General features: G+C 39.1%; 1 protein-coding gene across 5 annotated transcripts in view; it reads left to right on the top strand.

Annotated features, from left to right (window-relative positions):
• Positions 1-21,914, top strand: part of LOC105380483 (partitioning defective 3 homolog) — a 51,167-nt gene that overhangs the window by 10,676 nt on the left and 18,577 nt on the right. Inside the window, exons 1-7 of one of the 5 annotated variants that reach the window (XM_048623364.1) lie at positions 5,855-6,729; positions 16,215-16,418; positions 18,028-18,183; positions 18,929-19,098; positions 19,894-20,016; positions 20,302-20,393; positions 20,825-20,843. In XM_048623364.1, the coding sequence (XP_048479321.1) occupies positions 6,562-6,729; positions 16,215-16,418; positions 18,028-18,183; positions 18,929-19,098; positions 19,894-20,016; positions 20,302-20,393; positions 20,825-20,843 (932 nt within the window). In that variant the 5' untranslated portion in view covers positions 5,855-6,561. Of the gene's footprint in view, positions 1-5,854; positions 6,730-14,829; positions 15,058-16,214; positions 16,419-18,027; positions 18,184-18,928; positions 19,099-19,893; positions 20,017-20,301; positions 20,394-20,824; positions 20,844-21,914 lie in introns of those variants that run through there. The other 4 variants (XM_048623365.1, XM_048623363.1, XM_048623367.1 and 1 more) reach the window with 4 other exon arrangements.

The raw sequence follows: 21,914 nt of genomic DNA, 5'->3' as shown, positions 1-21,914 counted from the left end.
TCTAAAAAAACAGTAAAGCTTAATTTTGAACTGATGTTGCATTTAGGGCTAGGGTTTGTGACTTGTGTGTAAAGCTTTCCTACGTCTAGGGTCAATGTAATGTAATAGGCTTGCACTTTTATGTCTTGCTGTAATTTGAACCTATGTATTGGTCATACAGTGTATATTTCAGCATTGTCATCATCAATCAATAATCTTCCACTAGCTTCCACTACGTAATATTATGTCACATAATGGCTACACATTGCAATTAATTGCCTCTAGTCTTGACAACTAACTAACTATGCAACGGGAAAAATATGGCAGCTAAGTTTATCTTCCTTTTTGTGATGTCATTTATTTCTGTTGCAAAGTTATCGTTATCGGAGTCTAGTTGCAGCAGGCTTGTTCCCTGTGACGTCAGTCCACGGGTAGACAGGTGGATTGTAAAACTACAAATAGGGGGAGCAGCAACATAACCTGTTTAAATATACATGTTTCGCTACCCCTGACCGGAAACGAGGCATATTCGACTTGTGTATCTGAATGTAGCATAGCAAAGTGGGTTCGTTAGGTACATTCAAAAATATTGGCCGTTTTGAATATGGCTTAGGTGAGCAAGTCGAATTAAGAGTAAACCAAATTATATTTTTTTTATCAACATATGATTAAAATTTTAACCGACTTCGATAAAAGAAGTAGGTTCTGAATTCGTCTGTATTTTTGTTTTTACATATTACGAACATTTAGGCATTACCTAAAATTACTCAAAACACTGACGAACAGCCAAGTATCCAAGAAAGTTAGTAGAGTTAGCGCCACCTAAGTATTTCCCAACACGCTAGGAGGTACTAAGAACGGAATGCAGCGTGGCTGCATAGCCTTGATCAATGTATTGTGTAGTGCTTTATGATTATGATCCTACTCCTAGGTACTTAATCATGAGTATGGTATGAGGTATTTAGTTAGACATAATGTTGTGATAAGTACTACGTTAGTATTTAACTCAATGAACTGACTTAAAAAGAAGGATATTATTATTCCAATATCATCAAATCACATTCACAAAGTTTGTTTGTGTAATTTCGTAACTTACAAAATTTTTGGATACCAGAGCCATCTATAGTCTAGATCCCGCATTATTTATCCGTAATTGAAACTCACACCGCTCTATAACATTGACGTCCTAGTTCTTATAGATCCCAGTAGATGGCGCCTTCAATGCGATGCGCAATAATCGTATAAAGTTTAAATACACCTTATGATTGATGCTAGCATATGAAGCTAAATTAAGTTTGGCTCGTATCAAAGTACCGACGTATATGTAAAAATGTATCGTCCCGTTGCTCGTATCAAATTGAAAAATACTATCGGGTCAGCCTTGGACACAGACTTCCGGCATTGGTGCCCCGCGGCCGGGGGGGCCGCAAGGATACCGTTCCGCTGGACTAGCCGTCATGGTTTACCGACCCTCGTCTCGCTAGTGACCCCTTGCACCAGATAACACAGCCTGCAAAGCACTTTGACACTTATGTCAAAGCGATATGGTGCGTGAAAACCTAGGGTTGGCTCGTTGGCAGGAAGAGGGTCCCAGCCATGCTTCCTCTTACAACCCTCAGCCATTTAGATACGATGTGTTTAGGCAGGAAATTGTCGATTTCAAGTAAAGGAACTCGTTATAATGGGGCCCATAAGCATAAAGTATTAAATAGGGGGGGGCGAGCGGATGTAATCTAGGTGCGTGATTTGTTATGGTTTTAGTCATGTTAAAGCTCCCCCAGTTCCATAAAATCGGGATAGATATGCTTCGATGAGTTACGGGTAGTTGTAAGATTAGTTAAGGAGCTGTTTATCTGGTGAATGACTCCTCAATGGGTGCTTCAGCGGCGGGTGGGGGGCGGGGCTCCCCCCGCGCGTCTCCCCGCGTTGCGCAGGCGCATCACAGCCAGTCCGCGCAGCCGCCCGCGCCGCGATGCCTCCACTTTGTTTACTTCTGTCGCCGTTGTACCGATAAATCCAAAAACCTTTATTAAATATGTGTTAGTACAGGCCGAGGACTGAGGTCTAGTGATATTTTGTGATTTTAGAATGTGTTACATTGTGAATCGCCGGCAAAAAGTAACCTGCTGTTTAGTGCTATAAAATATAAATCAGATTTGATTCTAGATGTGTACCTTACGTATAGGCACAAGTATACGTAGAATGGTTAAACACAAACTCCAAATGAAAGTCAAACTTAACTCAGTAGGTACCTACATAAGTAATGCATCAAAATATTAGTTAGCTAAAATTATTCAAGCATGCACTAAAATTTGCACAGATGTAATATTCTTACTTCAAGGTTTTCAAGAACCGCAGAGCAGATGATGAAAATGCATAAGTGAATAATGATTTCAGGCGAACAGTCTTACGTAATTAGGTAATTCATTATTATCAAGTCACGTTTAAAGCAACAAATACAGTATACAAGACCATGCAATGACCGTCTGCACGCGAACTTATCTGATGGACATGCTTGTTTCGTACCAGAATTCTGGAGATTCTTTTGAAGACCGATAATGACGATATGTCTGATATGTATTAGAAAAGAAGGCAACCTAAATTAAGTATAATACAGGCTACAACTACAAACTAAGATCATAATTTAATTAAGTCGTAAATGTTTATCTTAAAGACCTAAACGACACTATAATACAAATACAATACACCTTCTGAAAATATTTTCAACTAGCTGTTCCCGCGCGCTTCGCTTCGCCTTAAAAAGTTTTTCCGTGGGAATTCCGGGATAAAAAGTAGCCTATGTTCTTTCCCAGGGTCTGGACCGTATGTATACCAAATTTCATTAAAATCCGTTCAGTAGTTTTGGCGTGAAAGAGTAACAGACAGACAGACACAGTTACTTTCGCATTTATAAAAATAATAATTAAAAAAATTAAAAAACCGACTTCAAAAAACCACTAAAATGTAAGAAATAATTTAAGGTTTACACAAATTCTACTCGTATGAGACAGTACAAATATACCTAAGCAGGAACTGTTCTTTTTTGATGTTGGTGCGGTGACAAAGTAATCTGAAGAAATATGGCACCAACTTCAAAAAAGAACAGTTCCTGCTTAGGTATATTTGTACTGTCTCATACGAGTAGAATTTGTGTAAACCTTAAATTATTTCTTACATTTTAGTGGTTTTTTGAAGTCGGTTTTTTAATTTTTTTAATTATTATTTTATTTAATAGTTTTTAGTTTATTTGTAATAATTTTCAATCAAAAGTAAGGTGCAAATGATACCAAAATGTCCTACTAATCAATACGAATCATTCAAGCCTAAACACGAAGTAGTTGCTATATACCGTTGAGGAGTTCCCCTGACTGCCTTCCGTTTCCATCATCAGATCAGCTCAAGGTCACCATCATATTTTTTTGTTATAAGAACTATATTTACGTTCTTAATTTCATTAGAATCGGTTAATATGTGCCCAAAATTGAAATTCATACCCTGTTTTTACCCCTTTACCCACCCTTGGGGGTGAGATAAAATTCTGAAAAAAAAATGGGACCACCTGGAAGCTCAACCCAATACAACAAAAAAAGAATTTTCAAAATCGGTTCATAAACGGCGGAGTAATCGGTGAACATACATAAAAAAAATATATAAAAAAAAAAAAAAGATCCCGACGAATTGAGAACCTCCTCCTTTTTTTGAAGTCGGTTAAAAATTAAAGGATACCTCTCTGCATAGCAGTTATAATGCTGAATCTATTAGACCTACTTATCGACAGTTAGCACAAACAGCTAGAGAAATATTTGCTCACTTTAAACTGTATTGTTTACTCTGATTCTCTGATTGACACAGCACTCACGAGCATAGATCACACAGGTAGCCTAGCTAGAATCTATCTCCGACATAGATCTAGATACCTAGATCCCCTGGCTGTAAGCGGTAATCGTGATCGTGGGATCCTGTTGTGAAGACAATTGCCCTGATCCCCGGTATTAACTTTCACATTGCTTCTTTAGGTATAATGTTCAATTAACTGAGCTATACCTTTCTGTTGTATAGTTTGAGAACGTTTATTTTCTGTGAGGCTGACAAAGTTGAAAGATTTTCCAAAATATAAGAGTTTTCTTCGCAAACTTTTAATTAAACTTGCGCATACTCCATAGTTCGTGCTTTCGAAGTGCAATGATGGAGATATCCAATTAAGCGGCGAAACTCAGTTGTTCTTGAGCTAAATTAATTGCACAAGAGGCAAATGACTGAACAATGACACCTCGACCCTCAAATAACAAAAGACTATTATCAACATCAGCTCCCATGATTCCGCATATTATGGCGCGTACTTCGCATAAACTGTTCCACTAAGCATTGTTACCGACGTGTAAAAACTACAATGAAATATTTGGAGCGCCTATCAAGAAGATCACACTATCTGTCGCTATCTTATCGCCTTTCTCCCTATTTTTTAATTAAATGATACATACAAAGTTCACCTCTGCGTGTTAATATTTTTTCTCACACGGCAACATTGGTGTAGTAACTGCGGGACCCCATGGCTCGACAATGGACTCGGTTTGGTAACATCCAGTGCCGGTCACTCTTTATCGTCGATTGTTCGTATTCCGTCCTCATTGTTGTGGAAACGTGGCACAGGTTCCACCGACTATTGTTACTGCAGTGCAACTTAACCACATGTCATGTACGACAAATTATAGGGTTAGGTGGTCGCGTAAATAGTGGACAAACGGTAAGGGGGTGATTCGCGTCAATCAGATCAACTTTTGTTCTAAGACTTTTGGAAAATCGCGCATCCCCTTTCCGCTGGTCCACTAATTACGGGACAGACGCCCTTTATAGTTTGGACTTAGCCGGCTGTTTAAGAGACATTCCATTTCAGACTAATCTGAATAAATTATGTTTAGTTTGTAAACCATTTCGTTCCCGGTCGTGAATTTGAATTTACATTTAATTTTCGTCCGTGGCTGGTGCAACCATTCGTGTCACTTCAACTATTATTGACTGCATTCTTGTGACAGCACACAGAGTGCTCAGTCAAGCCTTCTCATTTCCATTTGCTGAATTTCAAAACGTTTGTGAGCGGTCTAATATACGGGTTGTTATGCAGCAATGTAGTAATAGTCTGTCTGGTTACTTGCTGCAACACTTGATTCAGCAGGTTGCTGTCCATTTCAAGATATTTAGATTTCATCTGAATTGTTCCACCCGGTGGGCAGGCAGGATTAAATTATTCGGGTCTGTTTACAATGAAATGCTGCATTTAATGATCATTATTCTTTATAAACATTTTGGTGTTCGTATCCATGCTTCTCTATCTTGGTCAATAAATTCCACATTCCATCGCTTCCTACGTAGTCCACCGAATAGTTGTTTTGACCAAAAAGAAGTTGGGACTACGAAACTTCTGTTTTTGTTTGTGTAAAAATAAAGTATATTCTATATATCTATCTACGAAATTAGAACTCTGGCATCAATTACAATTATAGCTGTATGGCTACATAAAACAGCTAGGCACATCAGTAGGTATCCACAGACAAACCATATTCCCATTTGGTTTTGTGAAATGTACGCATATCATAAGTTGGTTTTCTGAAATAATTATTTATTATATTCTATTCTATTTTGTAATAAACAAAATGAAACAAAACACTAGACTTTCTTTGTGCTATTTGCTCACGCGGCGTGGCGCGCGACATGTCCACTCTAATTAGTCGCGTTGTCATGCTAATTCCCCTTCTTTTTGTTTGTCAGCTTCCCGTTCCTCTTTGAGCATTTCCAGTTCCAGCCCATGCTATTCCATTTAATTAAGTACTTCGTAGACCAAAGTAGTGTGAGTCAATAGGTTTGGATTATTCAAATGTGTACTTTCTTCTCATCTCTAAATTTCGCTTTCAGAATCTGGTATTCGTGACTCGTGAGTGTGACCTCTGATTTAGATAAGCAATCAATCTTCTGTAGATGATTAAAAATAAATTTTGCCACTCTAGCAGATCACTGATATGATAAGGAATCAGAGGCACTCAACCTTTTAAGTGTAGATGGTGATAATTTTATTGCGACTCGTCAGCGCTTGTGCATAGAATTCCGTTCACCTATTCATTAAGAAACACCAAATTAGTGTACGTTTGTGTAGGTGTGCAGGTGTGTCGGTGGGTAGCAGGAGGGGGGGATTGTGACGTAGCAGATAACGATGTCGCGATAACGGCCCAGCGCACTAGCCAACTACTGGCAGTGAATGTCCCCGAGCTGGCTCCACCGCTCGCTCCACTACTCGCGCCAGTACTCGCCAGACAGCCCCACGCTCGGAGCTCGTACAAGTGCAGATTATTTCGGTGTCTGTCGTTACATTCGTCGCGTGTCTAGAGCCGCATGTACCGCTCCGCATAATGAGACGGTGACCCGGCCGGGCCGCGGCTAGCGGGACTAAACTGTTGCAAATGCCAGTGATTAGTTTCATAAATTATACTTAAATTTAAGCAGTATTTTTCGTCGCTAAAGATCGTGTAACCAAGTGAAATGTTACTGTGATACCTGAGTAGAGAGTGAAAGTGATTAGAAACAAGTGAAATGATGACGAATAAGAATAAGATAGTGAAGAAAAAGATGAAGGAGTCCGCTCCAAGGTGTGTGGATGTGGCGGACAAGTTGGTGCAGCTGTTCGGCTGGAGACAGACCTACCCCGTGCAGAAGCTGCAGAGGAACCTGCTGCCCAGGCCCACCTACGTCATGCCGAAGGTACGAGGGAAATTTACACGTTTCTCATTTGTTTGTCAACAAACGGAGTGTAACTATCAGAACATCTGGTTTCGTGCTGCTGCTTCGTTGTAATAATGTTTCACGAAATATCGTGGCGTGGACTCTTTCTTTTTGATGGTTATGTAAATATTTAATAATACTGCCGTGTGATGTGAGTTCGTAATTTTGTTAATACTTGGCTAAGTCAATTGGTAACCAGAAGGCAAACAAACTATCAAAATGCTGATTCCAAATGATGATTGCTCATAAATCTAAGAATCGATAATGTTAAGAAATGATGGTAAAATGATTGCTCTAATTGGCAATTTCTCGCAAACCTTTACAAACATTTATTAAATGGAGACCTTTCCTTCCATCAGCAGCGAACGATGACCCGCTGATGTTCAATTGAAAATGAGGCCTATAGATTATATCACATTGCTTAGTTTAGCGTGGCATTGCCTACAATAACAACAATTGTTATGGGTACTTTCTCGTCGTTTTGTTACCGTCTGAAAGTGTTGGAAAGCTGTTTTTATTAATTCAGCGCCGGTGTAAGGTAATAATTAAGTGTTCAATGGTGGATGTTGATATTGCATATTGTGCTATTTGCACACGCGATACGGTCACCGACCTCGTCACCGGGGGCATTTGCTTTGCACCCATACCGTCAATTATACTAAACAGCCCTTAGCGTAAAATCTGATATCAACTATCAAAAATTATGTGTACACACACACTGGTATCATTGGCCAAATGGGTACGTTTACTTCAATCAAATAATATGACCATCTAGAAATGCTAAGAAGCCTAACGTTCGCTGTAATGTGACGATGATGATATTTTAATTATGATACGTGGAAGTTATCTAATAACAGTCCAACTGACGCCTAAACGGCTTCTAATGAGTGTGTCCTCGAAGAGGTAATCTGACATTCCACCGCGATATGCACGGTGACAAACGAGCAGATAACATCTATAGGTACTAGTGATGTAACGAATATTCGCATTCGCATTCGCATTCGCGAATATTCGCAGGTTTTTGGATATTCGCATTCGCATTCGCATTCGCAAAATTTTGTGCGAATGTTTTGCGAATATCAGTACTAATTAGAAAACACTATTTGAAAATAATGGTAGGTTAAAAAAATCGAAATCAATTCATCTATAACCATTTTACTTATTACAAGTTACCTTCTTAATCACATTACCGGTCTTACTTTATCACTTGGTATTATTTATTTACTATGGGAAACTAAACTTAAGATATAGTGAAGGTGGGTTATTCCGAAAGGTTTTTGGTCGAGTTCGCTACATGTTCGAATTTTGTCACATTATCAGAACTGGTTGGGTTGTTGTTATTCATGTAAGGTCGCTTTGTAATCTTTGAATACTTGAATATACAATCTAAAACTCTGTTTCATAGGATTCTGTAAATACCCTCGGAATTCGTAAATATTTTAGTTTTAAAAGTTGAATTTTTTTTCATTGCTCGAGGGTAATTCCAAACATATGCGGGTAATTCCAAACATATGCTGGTAATTCCAATTACTTCGAAAAATTAGTTTTAGTTAATTAAGCTAAAGCTTAAGGTACAGGTACATTTAAGTATTTTTCGATCAACTTTAACCTCGCAAAAACATATTTCGTAATATTGCCTCATAGAACTGTCCAGAAGAACTTTTACACATTTATGTGATAATTTATAATTCAAAATTACCCGATCCACAGAATTTCATATTAAAATGTTCCAACATTTGGAATTACCCTAGTCGGGAAAAACAAAAAAATATGAGCTAGGGTTTTAAACTTTAAACTCACAACTTAGAGAACAAAAATGACAATCTTTTGGATGAAAAAACAATCATTTAAATAACTTAACTGATTTCTTAATTACCGATGTGCGGGTAATTCCGAAAATTCCGAATATGCACTTTTTTACTTATTTTACGTTTTCTACTTATTGTCCTTGCGCCCTGAGTCAACCTAATCAATCGCCTATAATCGGAATCACCCAAAATTCGGCATTAGCCGACTTCAAATAGTTTCTTAGGACCTAAATATAAATAAACTCTTTATAACAAACAAAAAGCGTATTTTGACAGTATAGTGTCAGAGCAAGACATCCATAGATTTAAGGCCTGGGTCTCCTATTTACGCCGCAGGTCGCGACCAGCGTCACGCCGTAGGCCGCGTCACGATGCTCACTATAGAAATGTACTGATGCGGTCTCCCTCACACGCCGACGTTGGCGCGTAGATGTAATGAGCATCGTGACGCGGCCTACGGCGAGACGCTGGACGCGATCTACGGCGCGTAATAGGAGACCCGAGCCTAAATGTTTCGTGTAAGTCGCCCTCAGAAACCGCACACAGTCGCAATGTGTCGTAACAGTTACAGAGCTTAATAAAGTGTTAAGTTTATTAAGCTACTCAAAAAAAAACTGCGACTAGTATTGGCTAGTCTGATTCGGAATGCGCCTAGAACGGAACGCACATCGTTCAGTAAGAGACTGCCACCAAATCATACAAATGAGGCCAAATTTAAACAAAAACTGAATATTCGCATTCGCATTCGCATTCGCGAATATCGATATCAGATATTCGCATTCGCATTCGCATTCGCGAATGTCCAAAAACACATATTCGTTACATCACTAATAGGTACTATAGATTCTATAGGTTTGCCTTCCTACTGCTTACAAATTTACAATTAGCCTGATTTTGCAGCTAAGGAGCTAATAGTGTGTGGTGTTCAGCGTTCAGTTTGATCATCGTAAACCTATAGATTGATACAACTAAAGGCGTCTAATATACATATAACTTATATGCTTACATATATATTTCATCAGACTTTTGATTTTCATTCATTCTTCAGTATCGTTAGTTATTTAGGACTGCCTAAATATTTATGGGATCGATTAATAATATTATTAGGTGTACGTACAGCTTTTCTTTTTACTCAATCGATGTAATGGTTCCTGAGAAGTCTAATCTTATTGGTGACCAGTGTGTACGTCTTTGTACATACCGTGTGCGGCGTCGCACATCAAATAAAATCCAATCTGCTTGACAATGTTGAAATCTTTTCAGTGCCATTTATAAGTTACTTACATTCTGTAACAATCATAACTGAAAGTAATACAATAACTATAGTTAGTTTTATTTTTCAAACTTATAACTACTTTTTATTGTCCACAGGTATGTTATGCTGCCATAATGGTACACTTTTCCCCAATTAATGATCATTAAACCGTGAGTCACATCATCACGACCCATTACGTCCCCACTGCTGGGGCACGGGTCTCCTTCCAATGAAGGAAGGGTTTAGGCCTAGTCCACCACGCTGGCCAAGTGCGGGTTGGTGGACCCCAACACAAGCAAGCTTGTGCTGAGAGAGTTGTCGGGTAAGTGGGCAACCCGACTGTCAGATGTTTTCAAGCCGCCCGAAGGCCTCTGACTAGGCTTAACGACTGCTACCGAAGCAGCAACCGGGACCCACGGCTTAACGTGCCGTCCGAAGCACGGAAGCGTCCAGAAAAGCACCACTTGAAATTGGTCACCCATCCAATGGCTGACCGTGTCAGTTGTTGCTTAACCTCAGCGATCAGTTACGATCACTGAGGCCCGCTCGACTACGGACGCTTCCGTTCCTTCTAAACCGTGAGTAAAGTAACTATAAGTAAGTAATTTTAATTTATACAATCCAAATTTCTTATACATATACTCCATCTCCATTAATGTAAAGACAAATTTTACAATTTGCTATTCGATTTAAAATACGTTATATCCTGCACAGTTTATTTTAAATCTACTGCCATCTAGCGCATAGAGTCAGTACTGCATTATACCCTCACAGCTGAGGTGCTGGAGTGTATAGCTTGCGTTGTCGTATCGTATGCTATGCTTAATTTTATCAAGTCAATCTGAAACACAGGAAAAACTCTGTTATTTCCTAGTTCAGAGCAGTATTTCACCTACCTTTAGCATTAAGATTTGACCTATTTTTAAAATACTACCTATAGTTTTCTGAATAAATATTATTCTTATTATTATTATTCTTATATTCTTATAAGGTATTTAATACTACGCACTCTACGCACACACCTATCAAGATAATATATTAAATTAAATTTTTGGCTATGTAATTTTTGTTGTACTTGTAAACTAATCCAATTAGTAGGATTTTATGGCTATGAGTTTAATAAATAGTTCTCTCGATCCTCAATAGATGACTCTTTCCTACCAATTATAACAAGGGATTTGCTTTTCTGTGTATAATATAAAAAATACTAATAAAGATTATAGTTAAATTTTCGTAGAGACGTAAAATTTCATATCATTAATTGATGTTTTTTTAGTAGCTGTATGTGTTTGTGTATAACCACATCACATTTAATAATCTAACGTGCGTATCTTATACCTTAGTGGTGGGAATTTATGATTAAAGTTGAAAATATAGTTCCCATGGGTTATCTTATCATTATCAGTATCAGTTAGAGGTTACAAGATACTATCTACCAAATTATTACTACTCTTTCTGATTATTTTCAGACTTTCTGTAACACTTACATCTACTGCTATATTTTGTAAGTACTTACACTAAAAACTAAATTAACAGAAAGTTATTTTACCGCAATAAAATATACTGTTTTTAGTGATTATTGCTATAATATAGTAGCTCTGAAACAGCAGGCAGGGTGATTTGGCATTAATTAGCATTAATCGATAGGTCCTTCATCATTATGGAATTCAACCAAATAGGTACCTGTGTTTAATTAACGACCGGACCGGCCTCTGCCATGTGCGACATATCGGTATAACCATGGCAATATATGGAGAATATAGCACACAGTTAAATTGTCAAATATAGGCAAACAACCAAATTAAGGTTAATGATGCGTTTAATAGCCAATTTACGGTTACCTCATCATCAGCCTATTATGCACTGTTGGACAAAAGCCTCTCCCAAGAAGCGCCACATTTTTCAGCCCTCGGCTTTCCTCATGCAGTATATCAGAATCCGTCGGTCAGCATGCCGGAGGGCGTCCCACGTTGCCTCGAGAACAAGTTGTCTCAGCCGGACGGGGCGCTGAAAGTAAATCAAGAAACATAAAAAAAAAATTGTACCTATGTAACTAGGTACCCAATACCTAGCACATAGGGTCATGGTACTCATGGTGACATTGGTGAATTTCATTGTCAACCAAACTATTTATTTTACAAATCAGTACAGCTTATTTCGATACTGAGATTCAGCTATGGCTATGACTACGGAACATAATATACTTCGCTTACGAGAAAGCTATGACTATGAGCCTAACATTAAGCTACGCTAATTTCTTACACCCTAACTCCCACTCGGTTATAATCTTATAGTTCCCCAACTATCTATCAGACAGACCAATGAATAGTCATCGTTATAAAAAGAATTATAAAATACTAGAATCTTTCAGATTTCAGACGGAGTGCGTTTAAATGGGGCGTCAATCGTCAGAGCTGCTATGAGCGTCAGTCAACAGTTTACGCCGCAGCTAAGCGATCGTGCGTCCCGCGTTGTTCGCTTGTTTTTATACAAATACCACGGAAATCTCGATGCGTGTTGTAGTTCCGCTATATTTGGATTCGATTAAAAATTGAGAAATTCTACGATATGTGTTAGTTTAATCTGGTGCGCAGTGAAAACGATCTTTGAAGTTTGTGTCACTTGTGAAACCGTAAAAGTGTAAAATGCCGATGCATGTGAATAAAATATAATATTTTATAAATACTAAAGTGTCGGTCAGTTCTCTTTGGTTATTGTTCGGACTTTTACTTGAAATCTGTAACAGTTTCGTAACTGAAAAGTCAGTTATTTTGTATGTAAATAGCGTACGCAAGCGATGGGTGCAGCCGGCATAGTGCTGGTGGTGGTGTAGTATTTGCATAACAATTTCGCGACCATACCTCCTTACACTGCACAATATTATTGCCTTGAACGAATTGAGTCTTATGCAGATTTATTCATATCATAACTCATAGTAGGAAAGGAACATAACATAAAACTTACAGTGCAGGTACTTTGCTTTACATTATTATGCTACACGAACTAAGTTCCTTTCACTCAGATAAAAATACTGTAAAATACTGTATGAGCATTACGGTTTTCAGACCACATTTATGAACCATGAGTTTTCTCACCTCTATGGCATGGATGCGAATTCATGCGATATTCACCACGACAAAAATACCAAAAAACTTGGGAGAGCTAGTTCCATATCGGGTTAATAAAATTAACTAGTACTTACACAATAGATAAGAGTTTTAATCAGTCATAAAATGTATAATTATACTAGGTATAACATCTATAAATAACAGTTCAGCTGTAAAATGTAGCACGCATTGTGCACAAACAGACACAAGCGTGTTCAATGGCGTTGCAGATTACAGCTAATTTATCTATATCCGATAGCGCGGAACCAACTTACGCAAAAAATATGTGTATTGTTGGTAACAAAAGCGATTCTGAACTTTTCCTTGGTTTTAATATCTAACCTATAAAAACTATGTAGGCTAGACTCAACTAAGAATCGATCATAGATTCAGATATAAAATATTAAATGGAAAATCATATTTTATGTTGGGATTTAGCGACTTTACAAATATGGTATACTTATTCAAATGTAGTCATTAAATGATTTCAATTGACGTATTCAACGCGATTGTCTATTCGACACACGGCTGATTTTCTTATATGGAAAAGGTTTCCGTTTGCTTATTATTATACCATACTCGGGCAACGACAAATTAGATCACAATAATGTAATAGCTCATGAATAGTCATAATAATAAACCTAAGAATAATTTATAATAACATGAAAAATCATAGTCATGGTGTTGTTTATTATAATTAACACAGGTTATTGTTTAAGTAGATTGTAGACATTACATAGTAGTAGGTATAATATACATAACATTACATTATTTATAATAATTATCACCAGCCAAATAGCGTCATGCTACAGCCTAGAATCCTCTGCCAAAGATCATAGAGGATGCTACTTATTTTTCAAACTCATCATCCGCCCATTTGAAAAGACGAGTAAGTTGGTCAGTTCACGTGATTAGAGAGAGAATACATATCTCTATGAAGGCACCATAATAATCTGAGATATTATAGCATATTATAGCTCTGTCCTGTCGGAGGAAATGGTGTAGTGTTCCTTCGCAGAATGGAAGATAATCGCTTGGTGAGATCACGGAATGCGACCGTTTTCACGTCCCATCGACGACGCTTCTCTTGCGCACACGCATGTTACGTGATTTCGTTACCGTCATTCATATGCGTACAGGGAATATAGGCACATATTGCTGAAAATTTAATAAATATAACTTACATAAGATTGAGAACGTTACTTATCTAAAATACTATACTTAAAGCCAAATCTAATTATGTTCCTAATTCGGAAAATAAACATAAAATATAGCCCCACTTAATTATGACATAAATCTAACTTACCAACCATGTGAGAAACATCTTGGTAGTGTTATTTCTGGTTCAATTAAAGTACGCAGCGACAATAACAATCACACTTGAGTCTGTCAACTGATGAAAGTGCAGAAGACACTTTCTCCTTTCTAAACGAAATGCTGCGTAAACCAGCAATTACTATGGCGGTAATTAAATCACATTTGCAGAATGATTTGAAGTATAATTAACATACGGTATGCGGTTGAGGCGTTTTGGTACCAGTGCATTTGCAGCGGTACTTAAAAGTTAGAATTAGCTGAAATTCCTTTAGTTAAATCCAGCGCATGGTGCAGAACAGCTGGTGGAAAATGGCGCGTTCTCCAAAAGCAGTCGTGCGCGAAAGCCAAGGTTCCATCCGCACTGCTGCCTGCTGGCTACCTTGTCTATGATTCTGTACAGATTGACGAGTAAAAGCGCGAACAATAAATAGGTTTATAAAATGAGTATATTAAAAAGTTATTATTCTGAGTGATACGATTTGCATTTTTTTGTGTCTCAGTTACTGAAGTTGAATCTATTTCGAACTTTAATTCTACAATAAAAAGGATTCTAGCAAAGTGAAGTCCAACGACTTTCTGTTGTTTTGTGGCTTTGTGTGCTCGATCAAAGCTTGCAAAAACAACTGACACTGTGCAGTGTGTACGGGAAAATGGAAATAAAAAGTGACAGTGTTGCCATGTGAGGTCGTGAGTTGTGAATAAATGGCAGTGTGCGATGGAGGGCCCAGGGGAGACGGCGGCCCCGGTGCCTCCGCCGAGGTTCAGGAAGCTGGCCCGACTCGCAGCCACCAAGGAACGGGAGAGGAAATCTGTGTCCTGGGTACATAGTATTATATACCTACCTACCTACTTGCACATTAACTATAATACATACGAGTATAACAGAAATCTATGTGGTGATGTCAACTTTATGAACGATTTACACGAAAATTCTGACTATTAACTTCGTTATTTTAAAGCCTACCTATTGCTGTTTTCTTAGGCTCGTGTAGTTTACGGACGTTCTGTATTTTTCCACAACAGTTAAGCAGGAAGGCAGATATTCCCACACAATCCAACTAAATGATAAATAAAACCTCATTCAAATCAAACATGAAAGGATCAATAGGACTGATGATGGTATGATGGGTCGTGGATTTCATTAGAACCCTTTGTATTGCGGTTCGCGAGCTTTGTTCTGCTGTCACAGGTCACAGTGACATGGAATGAATGATCTCAACTGCCAACGCCAACATAAGAATGCCATTTTAGTAGAACGACTGTCAAAATTATGGTTTTGGCGTATTGCGATTTAACATTTGGACTGTTTTTAAAAGGTAAATATAGGTAAAGTAGGTAATAAGTGTATATTTATGCGCGATAAATAAGATATATGACCAATAAGTATACGCTAGTCCGGGTAGGTACTGCTGGTTTACATACTTACGTTAGTCATACCCAAGATCCTAATTATTTCCCAAAGTAAAATTAGAGAGAACCGATAATTCTTTTTTTTTTATTACTATGTACTTACCTATGTAGAAGAAGAGGGCGGACTCTAATAATAAACACAAAGCCATTTATCTCCCTATTTAAATCTGAATTCAATGAAAGACATCTCAACTCAAGGCTATGTTCGTATGGTCGGGTATTGAAGAATCGTGGATGTCATTCATCATGATTTATGCGCTTAGAAGAAAAGTCTTATATTTTATATTTAGTTGATATAAATCACTGAACTCTGTTACCGTTTCTGAAATAAAGCTTTTTCAAATAGTGCAATTTTTAAGGTCAGACAATCATTAGCGTCCTAACCTAACGTTGACGCTGAGTCAAACCAAAAATATTTAACTGGCTAGTAAAATCTCAGAAAAATAACTTCATGACATTTTATGAAAAAAAAAACTTCACACCTCTGACTGGTTGGTCAAATCTCAGAACAAGGACATCATAACATTTACATTTCTTTTTTTCTAATAAAACTTTCTCACATTCCAGGGTCCAGAGACATGGGTGGGCGTGCGCGCGCTCCGCGACGGCTCCGGCGGCATCTTGGACCCGGACGACCGGGTGCGCGACGTGGCCGACGACCGGGAGACCCTGACGGCGGAGTGCAGCCCGCAGGCCGCGCCGCCCCGCGCCGCGCAGGCCGACGGCGCCAGCGGCTCTTCTGCTGGCACCGCCTCGCCTGATATGTTTCGGGTAAATATTTTTATAATTTGAAAGTTCAGTTTAAAAATGAAAGAAGAAAGGGTTTCAGAAAAGATGTTTTAAAGATGGTTTGAAGACAGATGTTGATAATACGTAAGTACCAAAATGGATGTTCAGTAGGAAACTATGGTAGGAAAGCATCACAACAGACTAGATATAGTCATGAGTCATGAGTCATGGGAACTTGGTAAAATTGTATCTAAATACGAAAATAGTAAGCACGTACTATACCTTTGCAGCAAATAAACATATAGCTATGCACCTGCTGCGCTTGTTGGTAACTATTCATTATTGTTGAATAATGAATAGTTACCTTGAATCGATAGGATCATCACATCACATCTCACACAACATTAATGAATGACGACATTCATCAATATTGCCTACGCGGTACCTTCCCACTCTACGTAAAGATTAGCATCAATATATATTCTATAATTATCTATATTTTTTGTCTACATATCCAAAATAACAAATAAAATTAAAAATACTTGGCCATTTGTTGGATTTAAAACTATGAAACGTAGAGCCTTTGCCAGCTTAGAATATTTTGTTGTTGTTTATGGTATGCTTCAACCAACCAATCACAATCCACTAAATTGAAAGAACGGACAGAAAGCGTTGTGATTGGTTAAAAGTTTATAACGCGGGGATACAAAAGTTTTCCTCTCTTTTCTTTCTTCTTTTCCAACCTCGAAAACTTGTTGAAACCTGCAGAGAAGATTTTCACCGAAAAGTTTATTCAGAATCCTTGGTCGCAACATGTCGTTACACAGTGTTAACTTGCATCATTCATTCATTTGTAAAATTGACATGGGGTTGTGCTTTTCCGTTTGTGTTTGTAAAAGAAGCTGCAAAGGGGTGAGTTATTCTTGTTACTAGCAAATTTCAGTTACAATACAAAGTTAACCGTTTGGCGATCTTGTTAGTTAGACTGTAACTCTGTACTTATAATCAAATTTTGCTTATGTTAGAATCTTGCTACATTAGCTGACGGCAAATAAAATCAGTGTCGTATACTTGTTAAGTTATAAGTGCTACTTACTAGACATGGACACAGCAAGTGAAGCCAAAAGTAGGCTAACAAGATTATACAGCTATCGCACGCAGTCACAAGAACCACCTTTATGTACCCACCGGTGTCGGTCTTATTTGTAATACGTTTGTTCACTTATCTCTATTTACTTAGCTAATTATATCGGTATGTTATCCCATGATATTTCCATTGTTTATAGTTTGCACCACTACTTAAGTTGTGATTATTGCTACCTATAGTTGCGCGGATACATACCTTCACACAGTATACCTAGTTATACCTAGGTGATATTAAAGTTCTTCACGCGCCAATAATCTACTACTTCAATAGACTACTGCTGGTCATAGGCCTCCCCTTAGGACGTAACAACGATTTGTCCAACTACCTGATCTAGCTAGCCACTACCGACTACCTGGCTAACATACGCTACATTACGAGTATCTCTTATTCATCTCCACTCCAACTCACACCCCTCTTAACTACCTAACCAAGTAATCAATAACTTCCAACTTGCTTAACTTCCAACTACCCAGCTACTCTCTAACCAGAGCTCCCCACCCGCAGGGCGGCGGCGGCGTCGGCGGCAGCATGAGGGTGCCCAACACGGAGTCGTGCGTGGAGGTGGGCGCGGCGGAGCTGGGGGACGGGCCGGCGGGCCTGCAGGTGCGCCGCGGCAGCGAGCCCACGCTGCACCAGGACAGCGCCCCGCCGCAGAGACAGGTGGGATAAATACTTACTGTATTCATCATCATCAGCCTGTAGCTGTCCACTGCTGGACGTAGGCCTCTCACAGTTGACAGATTTATTAGGCGTTGGACAGCGCTAAAATTTTGTTAAACACTGTCTTATGTTTTTTAGTAGAGCCCCTTATAGGCTCTTGGAATGTTGCGGTGTCAAAAATTGTATTTTGAGCTTAGAGGGTGTCCTACTACCTACCTATTCCTCAAATTTAACTCTTGACTCCTATATTCTTAAGTGGCTTTTTAGATTGCAGATTCGTTTTATAATGCTGTTCAGAATGATCTGTATGTTTTCCTTTCCCATTTTAGCCAAGTTTAGATTCTTTGTTTTTATCCTTTCACATCTGTGATAAATATTACTCATCTATGTTTGCACATTTATATCTGACCTTGACGCTGGCTACACATGTATGTGAATCTCTCGGCGCGGAAAGCTAATAAGTTCTCACTTCACACCCGGCCAAGTGAAACAATCCTATAGCGTTATAATTGGACACGATATTACTATGAAAGTATAACATAGGTACAATAATAATGCCTACAGGAAATTTCTGCTCCAGCCAGGAATCAAACCCTAGGTGAGTACATTATTTATCGCATTAGTCAGCATCCTAACCATTACAAGGTTCGGTCATCTTACCAGTTACCACCCAGTCCGATGACTACCTATGAACCTACACGTTCCCAAATACGCAAATTTATAACCGCACATTCCACACTCGCAGGTCACAGACCAAACGAAGCGCTGGTCAGCGGCGGTGGTGTGTCGCGATGACGTCAGAGTGCCGCAGAAGCACCCTCCCCCCGACCCGCCGCCCGACCGCGAGCGCCTGCAGCCCCCCAACCACTTCCAGAGACAGACGAATAGGCTGTCCATGCAGTTCTCTGGCCCTGGGTAAGATATACATAATTGCTTCTGACTGGCACAGAGTTTTTATTTATTTGAACTGTCTCAACCTACATTTGAGTATCAGAAAGTCTTTTTTAGTGTATTTAGGTAATAATAATAAATGAATGTTCAATATTTCGTAAATGTAACGTATGTGTAAAAATAAAATGGGTTTTGCGGTCCAATCTTATGCGTCTTCAAATTGAGTGAGAGCGCATAAGATTGAAGATTGATTGGATTGAGGTTTTACCAGAGATATGTCAACCACACTTGTCTAGGGTTTTACTTTGGTTGAGTTACTGATTGTTTACCTAGGGCTGTGGTGTAATCAAAAGACAATGCAAATATGTAATCGATGATGCCATGCAATCATGACTTTGGGAGAGGTCGTTGTCACTACTATCTTATCTTATAGCCGATATCTCATAGGTATCATCTCACCCCACCCAGATTTATAAACAAACACCTAACGCTCGGTAATCTTTGCTCTGCGATTGCCAAAAAGGATTGCCCAATATCTAGTCATTGATGCAACGTCTTTGCTACTAGTGATTTTCGCGACTTGAGACTAACTATTGTGTGTGTTTCAGCAATTAGAATATCTTTGTGTTTTAGACAATCAATAAACTCTTCTGTGAGACGAATACATAATTTTGGTGGCTATTAAAACTCATTTGATAGCGATAGGACTGTTTTTGGTGTGTATAATCCCAGATACTTCACACTTTCTTCACTTCCCAGATACTAATGTATTAATATTAAGTATTACATAAAGATTAATGTTTAAATTGTTAATTTCAGGAGTGGAGTGTGGTTGGACGCAGCGGAGCGGGTACATAGCTACGGAACCAAGAGTCTCCCGCGGGACGCCAGGAAGGAACCCCTGGGACAAGACACACCCTTGACTAACCATCAGAACCACAGGTAAATAAATCTGGATTGTATATTTTTTATTTACTGGTCAAAGTGAGCTTACGTCGACGTGAATCGAATGGGTAATGCGTTGTTGCTGTGAGATGAGTGACTTCATCGAGTGTTCATAATTAATATTATACTTAGTAATATTTTGTCAAAATCGGTACAGTCGTTTTTATAACAGAATTGAAGTTAATAATAATTATATTCTTCGGTCTTATAAATTTTGTCCAGCATAGCATTGTTTGTCATACTGTGCCGTTACAATGTTAATGTAATTAATAATAATTTCAGGGTTGAAGACATGCTGCGGTGGGTGTCCGGAGTGAACAACGTGGCGAGCGTGCCTCCTGTACAAGAAAGACCACTAGATCTCTTACCTGAAGGTAATATATACCATATTACTATCCAACTGGCCATGATACAATTAATTAGGATGACTGTTAATATTTTGCTAGGATACACAATCGAATGCACATTATTCAAATCACCTATCTCTATTCAATCAATATATTCTTTAAAAGTATTAGATCGACAAATAATGACCTACATCGTTCCCAATGCCCATTTGAAATCCTGTCCTGCAGCCTGCTAGATAGACCTTAAGCACCTGACTTGAACCGCCCCTAATCTTCCTCTTAGTCTAGTATTGGCGCACCTGAAAATACAAAACGTAAACTTGTGTCATGTTGTATCTGTGTTGATATATAAGCTGTCCGACACCCATATCACAGGCTCTAGCCTGGGGTCGGATGGCCGTGTGTGAGATGTCCCCGCATATTTATTTTATTATAAACTTGTTCTCATTTGTTTACAGTGGGCAACAGCGAGCGCGCAATAACCGGGCTAGAAGTCCCTGTCTCAGCCTCCCCTCCGCCTTCGGGCCGCGTGCAGACCGTGCCCGTGGCGCTGGTGAAGGGGGAGAAGGGGCTCGGCTTCACCATCACCACCCGCGACAACCCCACCACGGGACACTGCCCTATTTATATCAAGAATATACTGCCTAAGGTTTGTTAGTTTTTTATAGTTTATTTTGGACGATGCAAAGGTCATATTGAGTCATTGTGTCTTATTCAAAATGGCGGCCATATACGACTAGTCATAATAGACCAATAGCGGCGGAGTGCTATAGCGCGGAGCAATAGCGACGCGTGGTTTGACACATTCTACAGATTCTATATGCATCGCCAAGGAGACCAAAAAATACATTCTCCGCAATACAAGGCATGACTCATTATGTATGTATCTAAGGTATGTATATTAATAACGCATGTATCATAAACAAAATGGCGGACATTTAATTATTGAGACTATAATAGACCAATGGCGTCTCGCGGTTTGGCACATTCTACCCGCATCGCCAAGGAGACCTAAAAATTAAATTTTAAATACATTCAGCGCATATAGGGCATGAGTATTTATGTAGTAACCTGGTAGTAACTAATACTATATCTGCGGCCTAAGTACGTAAGTGATTTGCAATAATACCCGGGCTAGAAGTGCCCGTGTCCTCCTCCCCCCCGCCCCCGGGCCGCGTGCTGGCCGTGCCCGTGGCGCTGGTGAAGGGGGAGAAGGGGCTCGGCTTCACCATCACCACCCGCGACAACCCCACCACGGGACACTGCCCCATCTATATTAAGAACATTCTGCCTAAGGTTTGTAGCTTCTATATTCAGTTTACGATGCAGCGGCCATATTGAGTCATGTGTCTTAAACTAAATGGCGGCCATTTGCGGGTTTTCGAGGTTCTGAGGTTTGTAGTTTGTAGTTATTTATTGAGTGTGTTCTGGACGATGCCACGCTACATGCGTTAAAATGGTCGCTTATTCAAAATGGCGGCCATATGCGATTAGTCGTAATAGACCAATAGCGACCGAACGCCTTGGTATTGGAAGCAATATGGCCGC

This window comes from Plutella xylostella, chromosome 10 (assembly GCF_932276165.1).
Source record: "Plutella xylostella chromosome 10, ilPluXylo3.1, whole genome shotgun sequence".
Classification (NCBI taxonomy): Eukaryota; Metazoa; Arthropoda; class Insecta; order Lepidoptera; family Plutellidae; genus Plutella; species Plutella xylostella.
Note: the sequence above shows the minus strand (reverse complement) of the source record. Positions and strands in the feature narration are given on the sequence as shown.